The sequence below is a fragment of the Pezoporus occidentalis genome, unplaced genomic scaffold (genome assembly GCF_034315485.1).
Source record: "Pezoporus occidentalis ecotype Australia unplaced genomic scaffold, CSIRO_AGI_Poc_V1 ctg17, whole genome shotgun sequence".
Lineage (NCBI taxonomy): Eukaryota > Metazoa > Chordata > Aves > Psittaciformes > Psittacidae > Pezoporus > Pezoporus occidentalis.
In genome coordinates, this window is record NW_026913531.1 from 6,413,512 (window position 1) to 6,433,919 (window position 20,408).

General features: G+C 49.4%; 2 protein-coding genes and 1 long non-coding RNA gene across 3 annotated transcripts; 2 read left to right on the forward strand and 1 right to left on the reverse strand.

Moving 5' to 3' along the window:
* Positions 1-4,115: 4,115 nt before the first annotated feature.
* Positions 4,116-11,836, reverse strand: LOC134161202 (uncharacterized). The gene is made up of 4 exons (XR_009963870.1): positions 11,764-11,836; positions 8,848-8,937; positions 4,695-4,817; positions 4,116-4,206 (listed from the first exon to the last, which is right to left on the reverse strand). It is a non-coding gene; the product is annotated as an uncharacterized LOC134161202 (long non-coding RNA).
* On the forward strand, positions 10,742-12,643 carry MYF6 (myogenic factor 6). The gene is made up of 3 exons (XM_062613840.1): positions 10,742-11,458; positions 11,662-11,752; positions 11,959-12,643. Exons 1-3 carry the CDS (start codon positions 10,943-10,945, stop codon positions 12,075-12,077), a joined length of 726 nt encoding a protein of 241 aa, XP_062469824.1. The 5' UTR covers positions 10,742-10,942; the 3' UTR covers positions 12,078-12,643.
* Positions 12,644-18,018: 5,375 nt separating this feature from the next.
* MYF5 (myogenic factor 5) lies at positions 18,019-19,926 on the forward strand. The gene is made up of 3 exons (XM_062613634.1): positions 18,019-18,734; positions 19,257-19,332; positions 19,482-19,926. Exons 1-3 carry the CDS (start codon positions 18,228-18,230, stop codon positions 19,673-19,675), a joined length of 777 nt encoding a protein of 258 aa, XP_062469618.1. The 5' UTR covers positions 18,019-18,227; the 3' UTR covers positions 19,676-19,926.
* The last annotated feature ends 482 nt before the right edge of the window (positions 19,927-20,408 follow it).

A 20,408-nucleotide genomic window follows, 5' to 3' on the forward strand; every position in this document is an offset into this window, starting at 1 on the left:
ATAGAGATACAGATAGATATAGTCTGTTCTATTTTTTCTGTTATTATAGTTAATCAATAATCCTTCAAAGTAATTGCAAAGCTTAGCACACCTGCCAAACGTTTCTATTAGGCTGCTCTGATACACAAATGTTGTTTACAAATAATGACTCTGCAGGTCAACAGATTCTGTTATAAGCCAGCTGTTTCACACTTCACAACAAAAATATTTTCTGGCTATTTTCTCTAAGTCTAAACATAGCTATATGCAGTCCAGTTACCAGATTCAGAACACAGATTTAAAACTGCTCTTCCAGAGATTCCTATCTAATCAGAATAGGTGGTGGTTGTTCTCCTAAACTTTTCCTTAATGTTTAATTGTCCAATCATTTCTCAGAAAACATAATTTTAGTACACTTTCCCCAAGAACCCAGGCACTTACAGCAACTCAACTGAAGCCTTATTTTTTGTTATTTTAGCAGGCAGAGAGGGCATCTGGCAGTCTTTCGGTCTGAAACGTTCTGCAGAGGCATTTGATGAAAAATGAAATATAGGCATTTTTTGAGCATGCTTTTATGAAATCTGGCTAAAAAGAAAAAGGAAAGACCTATTTTGTCATGCAGAATTTCTGAATGCTATCCCCTTTTCATTCCTGTCTTGTATCTTATGTGCCAGATGAACTGCACGGGGAAGAAGAGTGGCACATTCAGGAGACCATGTTACAACACCTAGATCTCAGTGTACTTTAAAGAACACATTTTTGAGCCTTCAGGAATCTCGAAGCAAGTGAAATCTCAGTGTATAAACACACAGAAGTTATTAAGTGAAAATACATTAACTGAACAGAACACAGAGGTAAAGGGAGTATGATACAGACTGCTGTACTTCTAGCACTGACAGATCACAGGTAACCAACCTTGTTTACAAACACGTACCTTAAATGACACACAGCTGAATACCAGAATGACCTTCACAGCCTGAAACAGTTCTGCAGCTGTTCAACAGGTTCCAGTAACAACATGATACAATATACGCTGGATTCAAGGTCATTCTTGCTATTTAATACAGTGCAAAGTTCTTTCTGGAAGACTTTATCTCAATGGCTTCTGCTTTCCAAAAGTAGCAGCTATCTTCCTTTTGAAAGCACATGCAGGTAAGATACCTGGGGATTCTGTATTAACATTTTCTTTAGTCCCAGATGCACTACACAGAATTGGTTTTTTAAGTCCAAAGGTGACACAGGCTGTCATGTTTGAGGGCTCACACCAGTGTAACTGAAGGGATTAGGAAGAAACTTCTCTGTTGAAAACTCTTCAGAGCATCCTGTATCTTCCACTGAAGCATCTGACATTCACCTTTCACAGAAAATACAGATGACAGATTTGGTGGACAGCAGTGTGGCACCTTCAGCACTTCATCCCTGTATTTGATGGGAGATAAACCTTTAAGGACTTTTGAGGTATCTTCCAGATAGGCAGGTGACTAGGTCATCATGAGGAAGGGATAGAAGTACATTTGTCTTTCAATGGTAAGAAGCCAGCAGATGCAGGAGACTGTAAGTGACGCAAAAGGGCTTCAAAATGCACCAACTGCTTTTTGGTGTACCAGTCCAACCGAAGTGGAGATGGTACGAGGAAGTTAGACAAAATAATGAAAGCATTTGAAGATCACTGTATTCTTAAGGGATAAAGAAAGGTAAACGTGTGAAAACATTTTTTTTCTTGCTATAATGCAAAAAGAGAGGGACAAAATAGGAAATATTAAAAATGAATATATAAAACTTTTTTATTATTATTAAAGCCCAGTAAAACCCAACGATTATGGATTACAGAAATCAAAAGATCTGTGAAAAATCACACACAGAAAGGACTTAGAACGGGAATGGTCATATATTAGACCACCCAAAGTACACATTGTGAACATATTACATTCAAATACATTTTGTCCGGGAAGCTAGGGACCAGATGAGGAAAGCTAAGTCCCAGTTAGAATTAAAGTTGGCTAGGGATGTGAAAGATAACAGGAAAGGACAATGTGAGCCCACTCTGGAAGCTATCAGGAGAACTGGCTACACAGGATTTGGAGAAGGCTGAGGTTCAGAATGACTTCTTTGCCTCAGTCTTCACTGGCAAAGGCTCTGACCAAACCACCCAAATCTTGGAAGGCAGATGCAGAGACTGTGAGAATGAAGACCTTGCGCCCACTGTAGGGGAGGAGCTGGTTCGAGACCATCTTAAAAATCTGAATGTGCACAAGTCCATGGGACCTGATGAAATCCATCCGTGGGTCCTGAAGGAGCTGGGGAATGAAGTTGCTAAGCCGCTGGCCATCATATTTGAGAAGTCATGGCAGTCAGGTGAAGTTCCCGATGACTGGAAAAAGAGAAATATAACCCCCATTTTCAAGAAGGGGAAAATGGATGACCCTGGGAACTACAGACCAGTCAGTCTCACCTCTGTGCCTGGCAAAATCCTGGAGCAGATTCTCCTGGAAGGCATGCTAAGGCACATGAAAAACAACAAGGTGCTTGGTGACAGCCAGCATGGCTTCACTAAGGGGAAATCCTGCCTGACCAATTTGGTGGCCTTCTATGATGGGGCTACAGAACTGATGGACAGGGGTAGAGCAGTTGATGTCATCTACCTGGACTTGTGCAAAGCGTTCGACACTGTCCCACACGACATCCTTGTCTCTAAATTGGAGAGACATCAATTTGATGGATGGACCACTTGGTGGATAAAGAACTGGCTGGATGGCCGCACACAAAGAGTTGTGGTCAATGGCTCAATGTCCAGCTGGAGACCAGTAACGAGTGGTGTCCCTCAGGGATTGGTGTTGGGGCCAGTCTTGTTCCACATCTTTGTCGGTGACATGGACAGTGGGATTGAGTGCGCCCTCAGCAAGTTTGCCGATGACACCAAGCTGTGTGGTTCGGTTGATACGCTGGAGGGAAGGAATGCCATCCAGAGGGACCTCGACATGCTTGTGAGGTGGGCTGATGCCAACCTCATGAAGTTTAACCATGACAAGTGCAAGGTCCTACACCTGGGTCGGAGCAACCCCAGGCACAGCTACAGGTTGGGCAGAGAAGAGATTCAGAGCAGCCCTGCGGAGAAGGACTTGGGGGTGTTGGTTGATGAGAAAATGAACATGAGCTGGCTTCAGTGTGCGCTCGCAGCCCAGAAAGCCAGCCATATCCTGGGCTGCATCAAAAGGAGCGTGACCAGCAGGTCGAAGGAGGTGATCCGGCCCCTCTACTCTGCTCTCATGAGACCTCACTTGGAGTATTGTGTGCAGTTCTGGTGTCCTCAACATAAAAAGGACATGGAACTGTTGGAACAAGTCCAGAGGAGGGCCACGAGGATGATCAGGGGACTGGAGCACCTCCTGTATGGAGACAGGCTGAGAAAGTTGGGGCTGTTCAGCCTGTAGAAGAGAAGGCTGCAGGGAGACCTCATAGCAGCCTTCCAGTATCTGATGGGGGCCTATAGGGATGCTGGGGAGGGACTCTTCATTAGGGACTGTATTGACAGGACAAGGGGTAATGGGTTAAAACTTAAACAGGGAAAGTACAGACTGGATGTAAGGAAGAAGTTCTTTACTGTGAGGGTGGTGAGGCACTGGAATGGGTTGCCCAGGGAGGTTGTGAATGCTCCATCCCTGGCGGAGTTCAAGGCCAGGTTGGACAGAACCTTGGGTGACGTGGTTTAGTGTGAGGTGTCCCTGTCCATGGCAGGGGGGTTGGAACTAGGTGATCTTAAGGTCTTTTCAAACCCTAAGTATTCTATGATTCTATGAAATCAGTCAGAACATATTTACAGAAATAGAGATACTATATAGACAATTTTTAAAGCTAAGACTGTCTCAGTAAAGCTAATCATTTTACCTAAGGAAGAACTTAAGGACAACACATAGGACATAGCAATAAGCTCTGCTAAAACAGAAAATGTGACAGGACAGCAAAACCAACATTCTGTATTTACCATATACTGTAAAAGATTGATGGCACCCAAAGGGTCTCAAGCAAGTCTTATCAAAATATATGACACCAGCTGTATGTGCTCAATTAAGAGAAGTGTAGGACGTGGAACACAAAAGGCAATGTTGACACACAGTGAACAAAACCTTGAAGTACAAGTCATGTAAGACGCACAGAAGACAAATATGGTGAAACCAACACTTCTTCAAAATGATGACCTGAATCAGTATCCATAAAGGCAGAAGAATACTGAAAATAAAATGCACAAATTTTGAAATTACAGACAATAGAGCAAATACTTTACATCTCATGAAGAACAGAGAATTCTATAGGGCTATGACATGACTGCATTACTTCCAATATTGTAGTTACATTTTGGCAACAGTAATATCTCAAGAGATTCCCATTTCAATTGTTTCTGCATTTTAAATCCACATGTGCATGGAATAATTGAGAACTGTATTAATGCAGCACCAGGAAATAAGTCAAGACCAAGTAATGCCTGCATTTGACTATAGCTCATTAACTTTATCTTAACCATCCAATGCTATGTACCTGCAATCAAACGGCTCATTACACTGGCATGCCCATATGTCAGAGAGCTAACACCAGGAAAGCAAAAGAATGTTTGCCATGGATGATGAAACAGCTGAATACAATTTATGTATAAAAAGAAATCATTCACAATAATCATTTCAGAAGTTGTGATGTGCTGTTTTAAATAATTCCTATCTTACTGCTGAGGAGGGAGTTGACTACATCCATTACCTTCACTGTATCTTCACAGCTTCCACTTCCAAGCCACCATCATCCCAATTTTCCATGAAGATCCACGGCTGTGCAAAAATCCCTTGTGAGTCCTAGAAAAGTAAGCTGTAATTTTTCCACAGTCTGAGCCCTAAGCTTTTTCTGTCCACAGGCATTAGAGGTGTGATTAGCCTGAGTGCTGGATCCAGAAACTATCTCTCCACACCCTTTCCTCCCTAAATTCTTTTTGCAGAATGAAAATGAATATCTATTTCATTTAGTAGTACCATTTTGACTGAGATTAGGTTTCGATATCACAGTCATCATGGTCTAAAACTACATAGTGTGAAAATGCACTCTATGCCTCCGATAGGTTGTAGTGTAAACAGACAAATAAGTTATGACTGCAAAATGGCCTTTCATGTAATTACAAAAAATGTGAATGGCAAAAATATGATTGTATAGCACATGATGTGTCTTGTACTTGTGCCACATTCCATGTCCCCCATTTTTTGCCTAATCACAAGCAGAAGACATCTATCATTATTACTATTACTAAGGAATGCCTCCTTGCAGATAGAACCATGGAAAATGCTCATCTCAGCCAGCAACAGCGCAAGGGGCCTCTGGCTTCTAACTGGCACTCCCTCCTCCCCAGGAAAATGTCTCGTAGTAAAATAAATGTGTTTGTGCAGTGGTGACTATTTGTCACTGTAGACCCTGACACAGGCATTAAAGCATCTGCCATTTAGAACTGTGTCTCATAACTGCCCAACATGAGAGCTGTAATGAAATCCTACCTTACTATGTTGAACTAGAGAAGTCTGTTTAGTTAGCAAGGTTGCACCTCTCAGATACTAACAGGACCGTAACCGATATGAACACTAAAGTCCATATCCAATCAAAGGAAAACAGCAATAATTTGGAACGGCTATATAGCCAAGGTCTCTGTGAATAAGAATTTTTAAATATTCTCCTACAAAGACCATAAAAATTATACAAAGTTTCTTTTCCAGGTTTCTATCTTTCTGGCTTCCCAACACTGGAGCATATACACCATTCACTACCTCACTTGCATTTTGAGGGATGGTTGCTCCCACATGCTTTTAAATTCTCTGAAATGGCACACGCTTACACACAAGGACTGGCATGTACAGAACACACGCTTCCTCTAGTCAGTTCCTAAATCTCCTGTGAGAGTGCATGGAGCAATGGGGATATGCAAATAGTATCATTTCCTTGGACAAGCAGATTTGAATAAGGTCAAGTAAGAGTCTAGGGAAGTAAAGGTCAGCTGATAGTCTAACAACACATATAAATGAAAATCAAGAATTAAAGATGGTCTGTGTTACCCTTGCAGACCTCTGTGAAATTCAGGTATTTTAAGGCAAGAAGAGATAACAAAGTTCAGCTAAGAAATGCTCCTACGTACCACAAGCCATGAAATTCTATATGCTCGCTTCCAGTAGCAGCAATTATACTTCCATGAATGTCAGTAAAGTTCTTTTGCATAAATTACCCATACATCATTGTCAGCATAAGAAATTCTGGTCCCCTCCACTGCCCAGGCTTTCAAGAAAACTCACGGAAAATTTCTAATCTTTGCTCACCAAACATTTCTGTAATAAGTTGTAGATCTGGGGATAGATACATGTTCTTTACCAGACTACCTATCTTTTGTGCACCAGCTTTCCCCTTACAGTTCCACATCTCTCGGCTACTTCAAACATCTTTAAAAAATAAAGATATCTCAATCCTTTCCATCTGTTTAAAATTTCCTTCTGAGAGATGAAGTGTCTCAACCTTCTTAGTTTTGCAGTCCTTGTCATGATATACTCTTTCAGATATACTCTTTCAGCAGCAAATCTCTAATGCAGCAACATGTTGATGTTTTCTCTAGTTCTTCCCAATGAACTGTGACTATGAACACATTAGCAGGTAATACAAGTGCATCAGGAGCAAAGCTGTAGAAACTGGTGGTGCTGAAGACCCAGCATCCACTTCACATTTCAGGTTGCCTTCCAATTTAGTGTCTCCTGAACAGAACCCAGACAACACGCTGACAACACCCTGTACAGGGTATTGAAAGTGCAGTAAGTGGGGCTATTCAGAGATCTGCTCCACAAGGGCACTCCTGGCAAACTAAAATGAGAAAGTAAATGCATCCTGAGTATTTCAGTGCACCTTGCGACACTTTAGGAGGAATGGCAATTAACTCTCTATTAGCTTAAACTGGTGTCCTAACTATGCAATATACAGGTTACAAGTGACAGCAAAACACAGGCGTTAACAGACATCCCCAGACATGTCACCTACCCCTACATGAATGCACTATCAAACTCAGGTGAGAAGGTATTCCATGTGAACTCAAACTGGGAGAAAACAGGACAGGAGTAAGAGCCTAAACTTCTTCTGTGGCAAAGAGGTACTCTAAGTGGTTGCCTAGATACTATAATAAGAGAAATTAGATTAAAAATGCTAGAATTTTAAAAGAAGGTGTTATTTGCCTTGGGAAAAAAGAAGTATGTGTTAGAAATATCAGTAGAAGATACCAAGTCAAATGTTAGAGGGATTTCAGAAACTTGGTGAAAACCAAGTTTGGAGAATATGAATTGTTTGAAAAAGAAATAAAGGCAGAAGAAGAGCATTGTGCATTAACAGTAAAATAAGTTGAAAGGGCAAGTTTCTGCTAAGAAAGATGCTGTTGAATATGAGTGTTAAAGGAAAAGAAGAATGAGGATGTGAACAGAAAGATTTCGATATCTGGAGTGCAAACAGACTCCGAGAACCACACCATGCCCAAACCTGGGCTTATGCAGCTAACCTGCACTTCATCAATCTGCAAGAAGCAACGTAAGAATCATTACCTGGAAGTCAGGTATCTAAACATCTCTGAAATCAAGGGAGGCACTGTACCATAGAACAGGGCAACAACAAAGACAGGATGAAAATGTCATCTTCACCTAGGTGCCACATAGGAGGGAATATGCCTGATCCCTAGTGATTAATGATGCCGCTGCAGAGAAGTGTAAGAGAGATGCAGCTAGAAGGATCTTGATGAGAGTGAAGGAGAAAAAAAAAAGAGGTATTTGGAGTGGTGTGCAGTGTTATGTGGGTTCTAGATGACAAAATATTTCTCTGTAATTCTGGATTGAACTTCTGCATAAATCATAAGGTGTTAAGAGTGACCCGGGCATTTCCAGGCTCATTATTCAACCACAATTATCCAGAAAGGTTTATGTGGCAAAGTGCATTTGGAAGGATCAAAGTTCTGGAGATCAGCTGTGACTAATTAAAATGCTTGGATTTGGGTCATCCTGAACACTTACTGAATTTACCACTTGCTGTCTTACTGAAATACCTCTTTGGTAGGATAACAGACCTTTTAACCAGTGAAATACAGTACACCTCATATTTTACTTGTGTAGATATTCTGAGAGTACATCTTTAGTAGAGTAGCACAGTATTCTGGTGGAAGCAGTCACAACTGAATAAAGAACAGACTGACAGTGAGTTTTGCTGTAAGGGGCTATCAAGCCAACTGAAGTTACAGGTTGACTTCAGCAGTGATTCTCCTTCCAATTCTATGTCCAGTTGTTCTTATTCATGTGCTTTTACTTCCTCTTATGTCTTTGTGCTTATATCTAACATGATCTGCAATGCAAGGCATGAAGAGAAAAAAGACCAGCACCAACTTTTGACTTATCCACTTGATCCCCTTTTGTAATGGAGAACATCACTGAGGACATTCTGTTGAAATATTCTGGGGTTGTTTGCTAGCTGTGTTGTGTTCACCAAGGAATTGCAATGGGAGATGTGGTGTGAAGGCAATAGCAAAACTCAAGCTGCTTATGTGATGGGGAAACTGGCTGACTTCATCCAAATTAAAATCCAGTTGCAGTTAATAGAAGTTTTGCTCCACAAAGGCCTAATTATGCCATGTCCATGTTACTGTGAGGAACCAAATCTGTTTACTCTAGCACTAAGTGCTGGAAAGAAAGAACTTACTTGGTTTCCTGTTAAAAAACCCAAACTGCTGACAGCAATTAAGGAGCACCTGGGTCCTAAACTTCCAGCTTCCCAACTCCTTAAGTTCAATTAAAACTCTTGAACAGACAACAACTTGGCAATGAGATTTCTCACTGAAACCAAGTTTTCATTTGTGCACTTTTCCAGTAGAGTGATCTTGTTTCTGGCCTTGTTCCAAACACTACCAGAGCAATAGTGAAGAAACTAAAGATTAAAAGGAAAAAAAAATTACTGTAGTAAATGTGAAAATGTTTAAAGTAATCAGATTACAATTTTTCCTTTATTATTATTATTATTACTACCATCACTAATGGTATGGGACAAACATCCCTGTGGGACTACAAAGCATGCAGTGCCAAGCGGTGGCTCCTCCCTGGATAGTCAGCAAATTAATTGAGAAACACAAAGGACAGGTCAACGTTATACCTCTTTTTAAAGACAGAAAACTAAATCACATGGAAATGAAGTCACTGGTCAAACAGAGAGCAAGTTGCAGAACATGGAAACTGGGAAACTGTATCTTACATTCAGCTCCTTAACTTCTTTAATCTGAGAAGAAAAAGCCCTCAGTGCTAGAATATTAATATCAAAAATAGTTTTGCTGAGGACAGTCTGAATTTCTCTGTCTCATCCAAAACTGGGTATTGCTCTGCCTCATTAAAGCAGAAACAAGGTGAATGTTAACAACGCTGATTTGGGCAAAACAAAATCACAGCTACTCTTTGAAATGTTTGTACTCTGAAATACTGCTTCACAATCAGTTTCGGAGAAACAGTCAAGTCAATGATCAATTCCAATGTGGCTTTTGAGAAATAAAAATGAAACAGCTCTGAAAGAACTGAAAGGATGAAGTTAGAAGCTATATTTGAGACATATTGTGGTATTCCAGGGGCTTCATCCAGTCTTCATGTATTAGAGTTTCTATGAAGCATACAGATATGTATGTGTACATACATATACACGCGTTTATACACACACAGAAATGTACTTGTTTATCCACATAAACACACATACATATGTGTCCATAGAGATGCACACATACGTATGCATATATACACATATATATTTACATAAGCAGAGAGAAATTACGTGGGATTTAATGAACACAAGACAGTGCAGGGAAAGAGGCAAACAGGCCGTTTTCCCATACCCTCTCTTGATGCAAGGGAAGCCCAGACATGATGTGGCATTACAGTATACACTAACAGAGAGTGACCATGAGTTCTGGTTTTAGTTTCAGGGGCTAGGCAGCTCTACATGCCTTGCCAGGCCCGAGGGATTAAACTGCAGTTACACCATATGCCTGGGCTTTTCTTGCCCTGACCACCATCAAGGACAGAGGCAGTCAGACTGTAACCTAGTCACCTGGAATCACTCCCATCACACCTCATGAGAGATGTGGGAAAGTTCATATTAAAAGACAAAGCCGAGGTGCAATAACCACGAGTGCTTCAGCAAAGCAGCAAGGTTCTGCCTTGGCAACCTTCCCCCTGTGTGTGGACAGTGAGCTTGGCTCCTAACCTTGGGCTGGCCCGGGTGACTTGGGTCACAGGAATGGCATGTTTCAAGGTGGGGGGGAGGGGTGGTGCAATAACAGGGGCTTCTGGCTTCTTCTGAAAATATTAACCTATTTAGAGAGCGATGGCTGCCTTTGAAATCACTCCTTATAGATCTATAGTCAGCACTGGGGCACCAAGGGTGAGTTGCGGCTTGTGCTGGGTGGGGTGGGCTGGGGGAGAGCTTCCTCTGAAGCCCCGCGCCTTTGTCTCCTGGCCATGCCCCGCGGGCTTGTCAGCAGGGACCGGGACTGCAAGGGGGCAGCCGCAGCCCCCAAGCCCCCACCTCAGGTCCCTTCGCTTGACCCCAAGCACACTCACAGGATTCCGGGGAGTGGGGACAGGAGCTGGGTTGTATTCTTCTTTTCCGATTGTTTTACCTTTTTATTTTAATTTGCTTTGCTCTACCCGTGCCCCCCCACTCGTCCTTCTAAATAGGAGATGTTCTCAGGACAGCGCCCAGGAGACTGGCTGGAATCAGTTTTGGAGGGTGATACACCGCGACAGCTAAAAGTTGGATAGGGTTTCAGCAGCTCCTATATAAAGCAGGGGGACTTATGTCACTGCACTAATTAAATTCCATCTGGGTTGTTCCTCGGGGTGTTTTTGAGCCTGCCACCCAACTCAAGCCGGCAGAGAGGCCGAGAGACAGCATGATGGACCTTTTTGAAACTGGCTCCTATTTCTTCTTCTTAGACGGGGAGAATGGAGCCCTGCAGCAGCTGGAGATGGCCGAGGGATCCCCGCTGTACCCAGGCAGCGACGGCACCTTGTCCCCCTGTCAGGACCAAATGCCGCCAGAGGCCGGCAGTGACAGCAGCGGAGAGGAGCATGTGCTGGCACCCCCGGGACTACAACCCCCTCACTTCCCCGGCCAGTGTTTGATCTGGGCTTGTAAAACTTGCAAGAGAAAGTCGGCCCCCACGGACAGACGGAAAGCAGCCACGCTGCGGGAGAGGAGGCGACTTAAGAAGATCAACGAAGCCTTCGAGGCTCTGAAAAGGCGGACTGTGGCGAATCCCAACCAAAGGCTGCCCAAGGTGGAGATCCTGAGGAGCGCCATCAGCTACATCGAGAGGCTGCAGGACCTCTTGCACAGGCTGGATCAGCAGGAGAAAATGCAAGAGATCGGGGGAGACCCTTTCAGCTTCAGCCCCAAGCAGGGAAATGTAAGCACTGCCGCCCGATTCCTTCCGCCGCCCCGGCCTCCAGCTGCCAACCCGCCGCGCCCGTCCCCACCCCTCCTCCGCCTCTGCGCGGCCTCTGCGGCGGCCGCGGGACGTGCGGGTTCCTTGGGGCCGCGAAGGGCAGCCGGCCCGGCCCGGAGAGCGGCGGGCCGCCTTGCTCATACCGGCCCGCCTGTGTGCCGCAGGTCCCCGGTTCAGACTTCCTGAGCACCTGCACCTCCGACTGGCAAAGCGTTTCTGACCATTCCCGAGCCCTCGGAGTCAGCACCAAGGAAGGTAACTCGCACCGCGGTCCCTGCCCCTCAGTACCCCTCCGCCTCCGGGCCGTGCTCACCCGTCGCTGCCACGCGTCTTTCCCTTTGCCCTAACGATCGTTGCTCCCAACGGCCGGTGTCTCACCCCCGCCTGCCGTGAGCCCCGCGCCGCAGGCCCGGCGAAGACGAACGTTTTTGCTCTTTAATCCCTTTTCTCTCGTTGAGCAGGAGGCTCCGTCGTCGAGTCGTCGGCCTCCAGCAGCCTCCGCTGCCTCTCTTCCATAGTGGACAGTATTTCTTCCGAAGAGCCCAAACTGCCCAGCCCTGAAGAAGTGGTGGAGAAATAAACCCGGTTACCTTGGTAGTATATTTAGCGGAGATGGAGCCCCCACCCCTCCCCTCTAAACTAAGTAACGAAGCAAATTAAGGCAGTGGAAAGCCCAGGCAGTGGCCTCGTTAAGGCCGAGTGAGGGTACACCTATCCCAGAGAAAAAAATGGCTCTCCCTGACCCGAGCCAGACTTTCCCCCCTTTTACCCCCACCCTGAGTTTTGTTTTCTTTAAACGTGTTGCATAGACCATCCCACCTTTATTTCGTCTTTATTGTCTTTTTTTTTTTAATTTAAGATACTTACCTGTGTACCGGTGATCTGCTTTGTCTGAGGCTCACCGGAAAGTTCATTCCTGTCTGAGGGAAGCTGTTGGCTGCATTTCGCGTTAATCGTATTTAAAAGAGATCCCGCCTCGTTTCGTTCCTGTAAATAATTTCAGTGCTGTCTTGTTGTTTTTTGGGGGGTTTGTTTTCTTTTTTTTTTTTTTTGTAAACATAACAAATATTTAAATTGTGGAATGTGATATTGTATATAAGAACAGACATATTTCTTGTATTGTAAAATAAAGCTCTTTGTGTTACAGTGTTTCTCCTCCCCCCCTTCCACCTCCCGGTAATTCAGTAATAATGCGATCCCGGAGTTAAAACCCGCCACCGGCTTCAGCGACGTCGAGCCCCGGGTAGTCAGACGGGTACTGCCGGGACATGACCCATCCGGCTGGACGCATTTCTTCTCCGTTTTCGCCTCCAAGACGCGTCTCTCCTTAGCTGGGGTCCCACCGGCGGTGTTACCGACCCTCTCCCGGGGCAGCGTCCGGGCAAGGCGGGGTGCCGCAACCCGTGCCCTCGCTGTGCTTCGCAGCGGACTCCCCCCTCCCCGGAAAAGCGTTATTGCTCCCCTAAAATGCCCGGTGGTGCCGCTTACTTAGCTAGGCAGGCAGGGACCTTCTGCGGCCTTGTCCTGCACATGATGGATGAGCCTGGAAGGTGGCAGCGCAAGGACCCCCCCGGGCCTTGAGAACAGAAAGGCTCAGCGCCTCTCGTCTTTTCCTCTCGGCACTTGAAGCCAGGTCTTGTCTGCGGCAAAACTGCTGGGCCCACTGCCCTAACGGGGCGGCAGAAGGCAAGGACAGGAGCCCGCTCCCTCGGGAGCTGGGGGCCGCGGTTTCTTGTCGGGCAAGGAAACTCCCCTTGGCTTCTTGAGCCTGAGGGAGAGGGGAGCGGGGTCCCTCCGGGAGGAAAGAGTTAAGCGGCCGAAAAGGGGGTTGGGGAGGGTTACAACAGATGAAGCCTTTCACTCAGTGATGTAAAACCCCCAGCCTCTCTGAGGACTGTGGAACGGAGCTGCTCGCAGCCGGAGTGTTACGGTTTGTAACAGATTGTTGATACCCCCGGGATGAGGCGACCACCGGGAAACAGCCCGCTCTGCCCTTCGCACGCACACACGGCTCCACAGAGTGCAGACAACAGCAAAGGGCAGCAGCTCCAATGCTGCCGGCGGATGCTCCCCTCCTCAGCTTTAACCCGTGGTGTATTTTTAGGGGGTTGGTTATTTAAAGGCCACAGCCACATTTCGGGAAGGTCTCCTCCTCCCCCCTTTCCCGACCGGCTCGGGCGCGGTTGCGGTCGTCGGAGAGGGAAGCTCTGGGAAAAGGCTGCTCCGAGAGCCGGTGCCTGAACCGCCGCACTGCCTCTTTCCTCCTCTCCTGTGCCGCTGCCGCCAGCCTGGGTTTTAAACCTGGGGAGTGCTCTCCCTAATTGCTCTCTTAATGAGACAGATACTCTGGTGTAAGGAGTACTTCCCCTTTTTCTCGTTCCACACACAGAACACACAGAGCCTCAGGTTGCTCTTAGCCACTTCAGAGAGAAGGTTCCTGCGTGACGTCTCTGCCTTTGGTTAAGACGTCATGGCCTGTTTCCGTAGCGAGGTGACCTCATCAGAGTATTGCTATCGCTAGCCTCAACCAAGGGGCCTGTCCGCCCGCGGCAGCGTCTCCTCCCGCAGCAGGGTAACTAGAGTGATTGGAGTAAATTTGCCTACAGGAGAAGGGATTGGGGTTTTTCATTAAATAAAATGCCTTCTGAAGAGACTCTCCGTGACCCCCGCGCTGCGGCTGACACCCTTCCCAGTGAGGGTCCTCAGTGTGTTTGCAATTAAAATGTTTGTCTTTGATATTAATAATGGTAATCTTTACCTAAGCCCCCAGCCAAAGCAAACAGGGCCCTGGAATCACAAGATCAAAGGGTAATAACAGGGTAAGGACAAGCAGGTTGTGATTTAATCTGGGCTTTCTCCAGAGGGGCCATGCACAGAGGCATCGAGGTTTTTACACGACGGCCGCTGCCCCTTCTCTCCCCCTCCGCCGCGCTCCGGTTTATTTAACGGGAAAGACGAGGGCCGGGGCGCTGCTCCAGCAAAGACACCTAAATCCCGGCCGCCTCGCCCCCACCGGCCCCACTCCGCACGGAGCCACCTGCCCGCTCCCGCGGGGGGCGCGGATCCGCCGGCGGGACTAGGAGGACACGGGGTGTCTGCAGTGCTGCTGCGTTGTCACCGCTCTGCTCTGAAGTGACCAGACTGTGCTTAACGCCTCTTTTTTCTTTTTATTGTGCATCTTTGTTTTCTTCCCTAACACCGGCCGCAGCCCCAGGAGGGAGGCAGGCAGCCGGCAGCGGGCTCAGCTTATTTTCCGAGGCCGAAGGCAAGCAGGCAGGCGTCTGTCCGGCAGCTATTTCCACGGGGAAAATTCCTGCTGGAATCAGTGCTGCTTTGGGGAACCAGTACGACTTTTCCAGAGCTTCCACCTTTCTGTGGGGAACGAACTGGGGAATGGGAGTGGGGGGCAGGGGAGGGAGGAGGCTGAATAATTGAACCATGTGCTCGCTGGGACGTCCCTCCGATAGCAGGAACTAGCGACTCTTCCCAGTCTCAAGGCTGCTAAAAGCCCCTCTCGTCCCTTTGATCTCTCTTGGGAGTCCGGGGATGCCAACAGAGGCCAATGCCTTCTTCAGCTGTCCTCTGTACAGATCCCCCTGGCAGGTACTAATGTGTTTACTTAGGTGCGCGGCGTTCCCAGCACTGGGGGGAACCAAACGTTTCTCACACGGCTGGAAGCGCCCGGCCCTACCAGCCCAACTGCGAAACAGTTTCCCGGCGGGGCGGCGCTGAGGAGCCCTCGCCGCCAGCCACGGCACCCACCGACCGCGGGAGGGGAGAGGCGAGGGGCGAAGGCGGCACGGAACGGCTCGGCAGTGTCGGGCGTCCCGTTACATACAAGACGTCCCTCCCTGGGTAACGCTCCTGGGGCCGGTTGCCGCTCCGCACCGGAGGTCCGCTGGGAACCGCAACGTGCTTTGCAGAGGTGCGGGGTGCGCAAGGCTTGGGTGGGCCCCAAACACCTCTTGCCCCTCGGGAGGGTTTTCTTTGGTTAAATAGAAAATCCCGTTAAATAGATCATACGAACTGCGAATGCTCCCAACGTGGGATGGAATCCCTCCAGAAATAGGATTGCTGCGGTTGGGGCGAGGACTCCATTTCATAGAATGGTTTGGGTTGGAAGGGACCTTAAGGATCATCTAGTTCCACCCCCCCTGCCATAGGAAGGGACACCTTCCACTAGGCCAGGTTGCTCAAACCTCCGTCCAACCTGGTCTTAAACACTGCCAGGGATGGGGAAGCAGCAGCTTCTTAAAGGGGTCGTGACACGTTCACCATTTTCTCTGTGTCCGTCCACAGGGGCAGACAGTGTCTGAGGGTCTGGCGGTTCCCGCTTTCCGGACTTGAGCCGCTATTCTCCCCCACCCCCCAGCAGCCTCATTAGCCAGCCTTGTAGTTTGTGTTTTCTCTCCCCCGTCTTTAGTTCCACTCCCCTATTGCACTTCTGCAAACTTGAGATCACTTTACCAGAGGAGCCGGTGGCTCTTAAGGGATACTAATTACAGATTTTTTTCTTCCTGAGTGACAAGCTCTTCCATCCTTTCTTCCCTTTCCCCCCAAATATTAAAGGAAAAAGGGAAACAAAGTTTCCTAGCTCCTCAAAAGACTTCTGGGGAAAGGTAAGCTTCTTAACGACCCCACTCCGGCTCTGCAGGCCGGGAGATGGGACCGATGGGGTATCCACCAGGAGACCTACTGTGCGTGCCTGGAGAGAAACCCCTCCTTGGAAGGTGATCATAGCTGTGGCCAGCACTTGAAAGATCAAGTTTATTTGTGGACAAAGAATAAATCTGTAAACAGGGTTTATTTTAGCCAGCGCAAACGGGGTAAATCACAGTATGTGTGTGTCCGTGTGCTCGCCACAGCTCAGTGAAGAATTCAAGTTACTGCCGAGCAGAGCCCCTTTCTAACTGACGGTGTCTTAAGAAAACAATAGGGAACTGCCCTGTTTCAGATGTGGCACAACTGAACAGCAACCTGCTCCTCGGGGTGGCAGAAGCCTGGAATTCTGAGCTTTCCCCTTTCTGTAACTTTACTCCTTTATCAACTCCCGGCTTTTCCTACAGTATTCATTTCAAAGGGGGCTCTCCCCGTCCCGTTTATGGCCCCAAATAAACCGAAGCAGCGCAAATGTAGCCTTCCCTAAGCTTTCGATAATTATACATCCGATAGTTGGAAGAAGGAGGTGTGTGTGCATGGGGATTTTCTTTAAGGAAAATCATTTAGCCTAAAAGTGGAAATCCGCCTTTTGGGGGTTCGAGGCTAGGGGGGAGGAGATGAGGTCTCCCCAGCAGCAGGCGCGGGTGGGGGGGGTCGGATGGTTTTCCAGCACGGCACCTCTCTTAAGGTGACGTTCCCTGCCCGCTTTGCTCACTCGAAGAGCAGCTCCTTGAGACACCGGGGTGGCCGTGCCCTCTGCGTTACCTTTTCCTGACGAGGGCCTAAACCGGAGTCGCCTTTTTCCTGGACACACGGACCGGCTCTGTAGCGTTTGATCAGCTGCTGGGTCCCTTGCTCTCCGTTTGAGTTAACCTAGGTGAACATAATTTTATTCCCAGGTATGGAAGGTTCCCTTCGCCTTCTCACAATATTTGCCTCCAATACAAAAGCCACCTGGATGAAACCAAAGGGTTACTGCGCGTTAGCAAATGCCTGTTAAATGGCTTCATTACCGCTCTAATGACCCTTGCACCGCTCCGCTCAGCTACTGCTGCGGCTGGGGCTCTGCAGGGCTTTTGTCCCCGGCTTGTGTAAAATTACTTAGGGATTGCGGGGTTAGAAATTTTACACTTCCAGGAGGGGTTTGTTGCACTGGCAGCTGGGACGCATCTGTAACGGTACAAGTTTGCCTGAAAGCAGAAAATTAGCAAGCCCGAGGCACTGCTCGACTGTTGTGTCTCTGGCAGTGCCGGGTCACACGAGTAGGAGAAAGAATGGGAAGGGGGTTTGTCTCGGAGCAAACACGTACACTTTTCATTTGTGAGTAGCGTTCCCTGTGACCCGATCCGACAGCACTAAAACCTGGGTCCCTCCACTCCTCGTCTCTCCTGGCCACACGTAGCTGGGCATTTTTGTCCCCTGGTTGATGACACAATTTCAATTACAGGACACGCTCAAGATAAACGAGCAAACCTTAGGTCAGAAGCAAGGGGTGAATTTTTTCAGGTTAGACGTGTACCACAGGCTGCGTGGACTAAAGACACGCAAGCGGATGCTGTAGGTGCTATGGGGAGCCTTCTACGTTAATTCCTCTGCGGGGAGAGCCGGTGTCGCTCCCGCTGCAGCGTGTGATGGGAGAGGGGAGCACCGGGGCGAGAAACATCTCTGTAGGAGATGTCAGCCGTTCGAGAGCGCTTACTGCCCTTCTTTCTCTTCCCATAGCAAACCCGCGAATTCCCAGTCTTGGTTTCAACTTCGTAGATGCCACAAACAGTCCTGGGGAGGTCGGGCATTAGAGAAGTGCCCAGCTCACGGTTCTCCAAGGGAGCGGTGCGAAGCAAATTGTCTCCTGGGGCCTTGCCCAGACAGCCCCCGGCGGGGGATGTGGTGGGATATGCTAATACAGCCTGGCCGCTGCGGACCAGCCTCCCTTTACGTGTATATATAAGGGCCCCCCGCATCAGCCAGCGGACACTTCGTCTCAGGTCGCTAATTAAGGAGGAAATTGCCCCAGCGCGCCTCGACGAGAGCCGCCGGCTGCCGCCCCACGCTGACCATCTCTGCTGCAGGGATGGAGGTGATGGACAGCTGCCAGTTCTCCCCGTCCGAGCTATTCTATGACAGTTCCTGCCTCTCCTCCCCGGAGGGCGAGTTTCCAGAGGATTTTGAACCCCGGGACCTGCCTCCCTTCGGCGGCCCCGAGCCCCCCGAGCCCGCCGGCTCCGAGGAAGAGGAGCATGTCCGAGCTCCCACTGGCCACCACCAGGCCGGCCACTGCCTCATGTGGGCTTGCAAAGCCTGCAAGAGAAAATCCACCACAATGGACCGGCGGAAGGCGGCCACCATGAGGGAGAGGAGGAGGCTGAAGAAAGTGAACCAGGCTTTTGAGACCTTGAAGCGATGCACCACTGCCAACCCCAACCAAAGACTTCCCAAAGTAGAGATCCTGCGAAACGCCATCAGATACATCGAGAGCCTCCAGGAGCTCTTGAGGGAACAGGTAGAAAACTACTATCACCTGCCGGGACAGAGCTGCTCCGAACCGACCAGCCCTACTTCCAGCTGCTCCGATGGGATGGTAAGAGCGGGACAAGAGCGATGGGGCTGTGGGGACCCCACAAAGGCCCGCGGAGAGTCCCCCCTCAGTCCAGCGTCGAGGGACCGGTCTTATGGGTATGGGACGTAAAGAATGCACCAGGACGTTAGAAAAAGGCGTACGGGCTGCGTTAGAGCAGGCCCGTTCTCTGATTTAACGCTAGGCACGCACACGGGCTTTCCGGGAATGCGGGGGGACACGGCAACGCGGCCAGAGGACACCCAGCAAGGGCCCTAGCTCCCGGAGGCTCGTCCCCGGGGTCCGTCCCCCGCGTCCGTCCCCCCCCCAGTTTAGCGCGGCGTAGGAGAGGAGTGAGACGTGGGGCGGGGGCATAGACGGGGAAGGGGAGAAGCTCCCTGGCGGGGAGCTGCTGTCCCGCTCCCGTGCGGCACCAGGGCTTCCTCCCCGCGGGCTTTCAGGCACTTTACCTCCGGGGGAGCATCCCACTGGCCCGGGGCGCAGTGGGGGCAGCTGGGCCGGCACTCGCCCCTCGCTATTTTGCAGGCCGACTGCGGCAGCCCCGTCTGGTCGGCGAGAGGCAGCAGCTTCGACGCCGTGTACTGCTCCGAGATGGCCCACGGTAAGCCTGACCCGCCGGCAGCCGAGGGCGCGGGGGATGGAGGAGTGGGCCGGGGAAGCCGCCTCGCTCCCCGTGGTATTTTTGGGGGCCAGCACAGGAACCCGCTGTAACGCGCTGCCTTTCTCCCGGTTCCCTCATCCCGGCCGCAGGGTACGCCGCCGGGCAGAGCAGCGCCCTGTCCAGCCTGGACTGCCTCTCCAGCATCGTGGACCGCCTGTCTCCGGCGGAGGAGCCGGGGCTGCCTCTCCGAGACGCCGACTCCCTCTCTCCCAGCGCCAGCATCGACTCGGGGCCGGGGACGCCAGGGACGACGCCGCCACGACGGACCTACCATGCGCTATGAGGGCCCGGACGGGCCGGCACCCCGCGCCTCCCGCCGCCGCCGGGGCCGCCGTCTTCGCCCGGCCACGTCCCGCAAGCGCTTCTCGGGCGAGAGGGGCAGCCCCGGCGCAGCTTGTCCCGCCACAACCCCTCGGGGCCGGGGCAAAGCGCCCTGCCGGGCCCGGCCCGGAGTCCCCCCGGGGTCGGCAGACCCTGGGGCTCGGGACAGCGCTGCCCTGGAACCCTGCTGCAAATAAAACGTGCTGTAAGAGAGCTGTCCCGCCTGATGGTTTTTTTACGTGCGTGCCTTGGTACTGGGGAGGGCAGTGAGACCCGGCTGCGGGGGCCCTGTCAGCATCTGTGTTCATCCCCAGCCCAGCCTCTGTCACCCCCAGCTCCTGCCTCGCCCCAGCGGTCCTGGGTTACGGGATGTAACATCTTGCCGGGCTGGGGCCTGGGAGCTTGATTCTTCTTTCAGCAGTGTGTACTGCTGTGAGAAGGCTCATAGAGGAACAAAACTGTGGAGGGTCAAATTCTCCCTCCATTCCTGTCCTGCTACTGGCAGAGTCACCTTTATTTTTTGCAAGAGTAGAAGTAGTATTTTATATACTATATACACGCCAGCAAAGCACTCATATCTTTCTCTGGGTATGAAGACTGAGCACATACTCCCAGATTTGATCCTAAAATTGCCTGGTGACTTTCTTCTGTAAAACAAACTCTGTGATCTACCTCTGATACCCTGTCAGGTAATT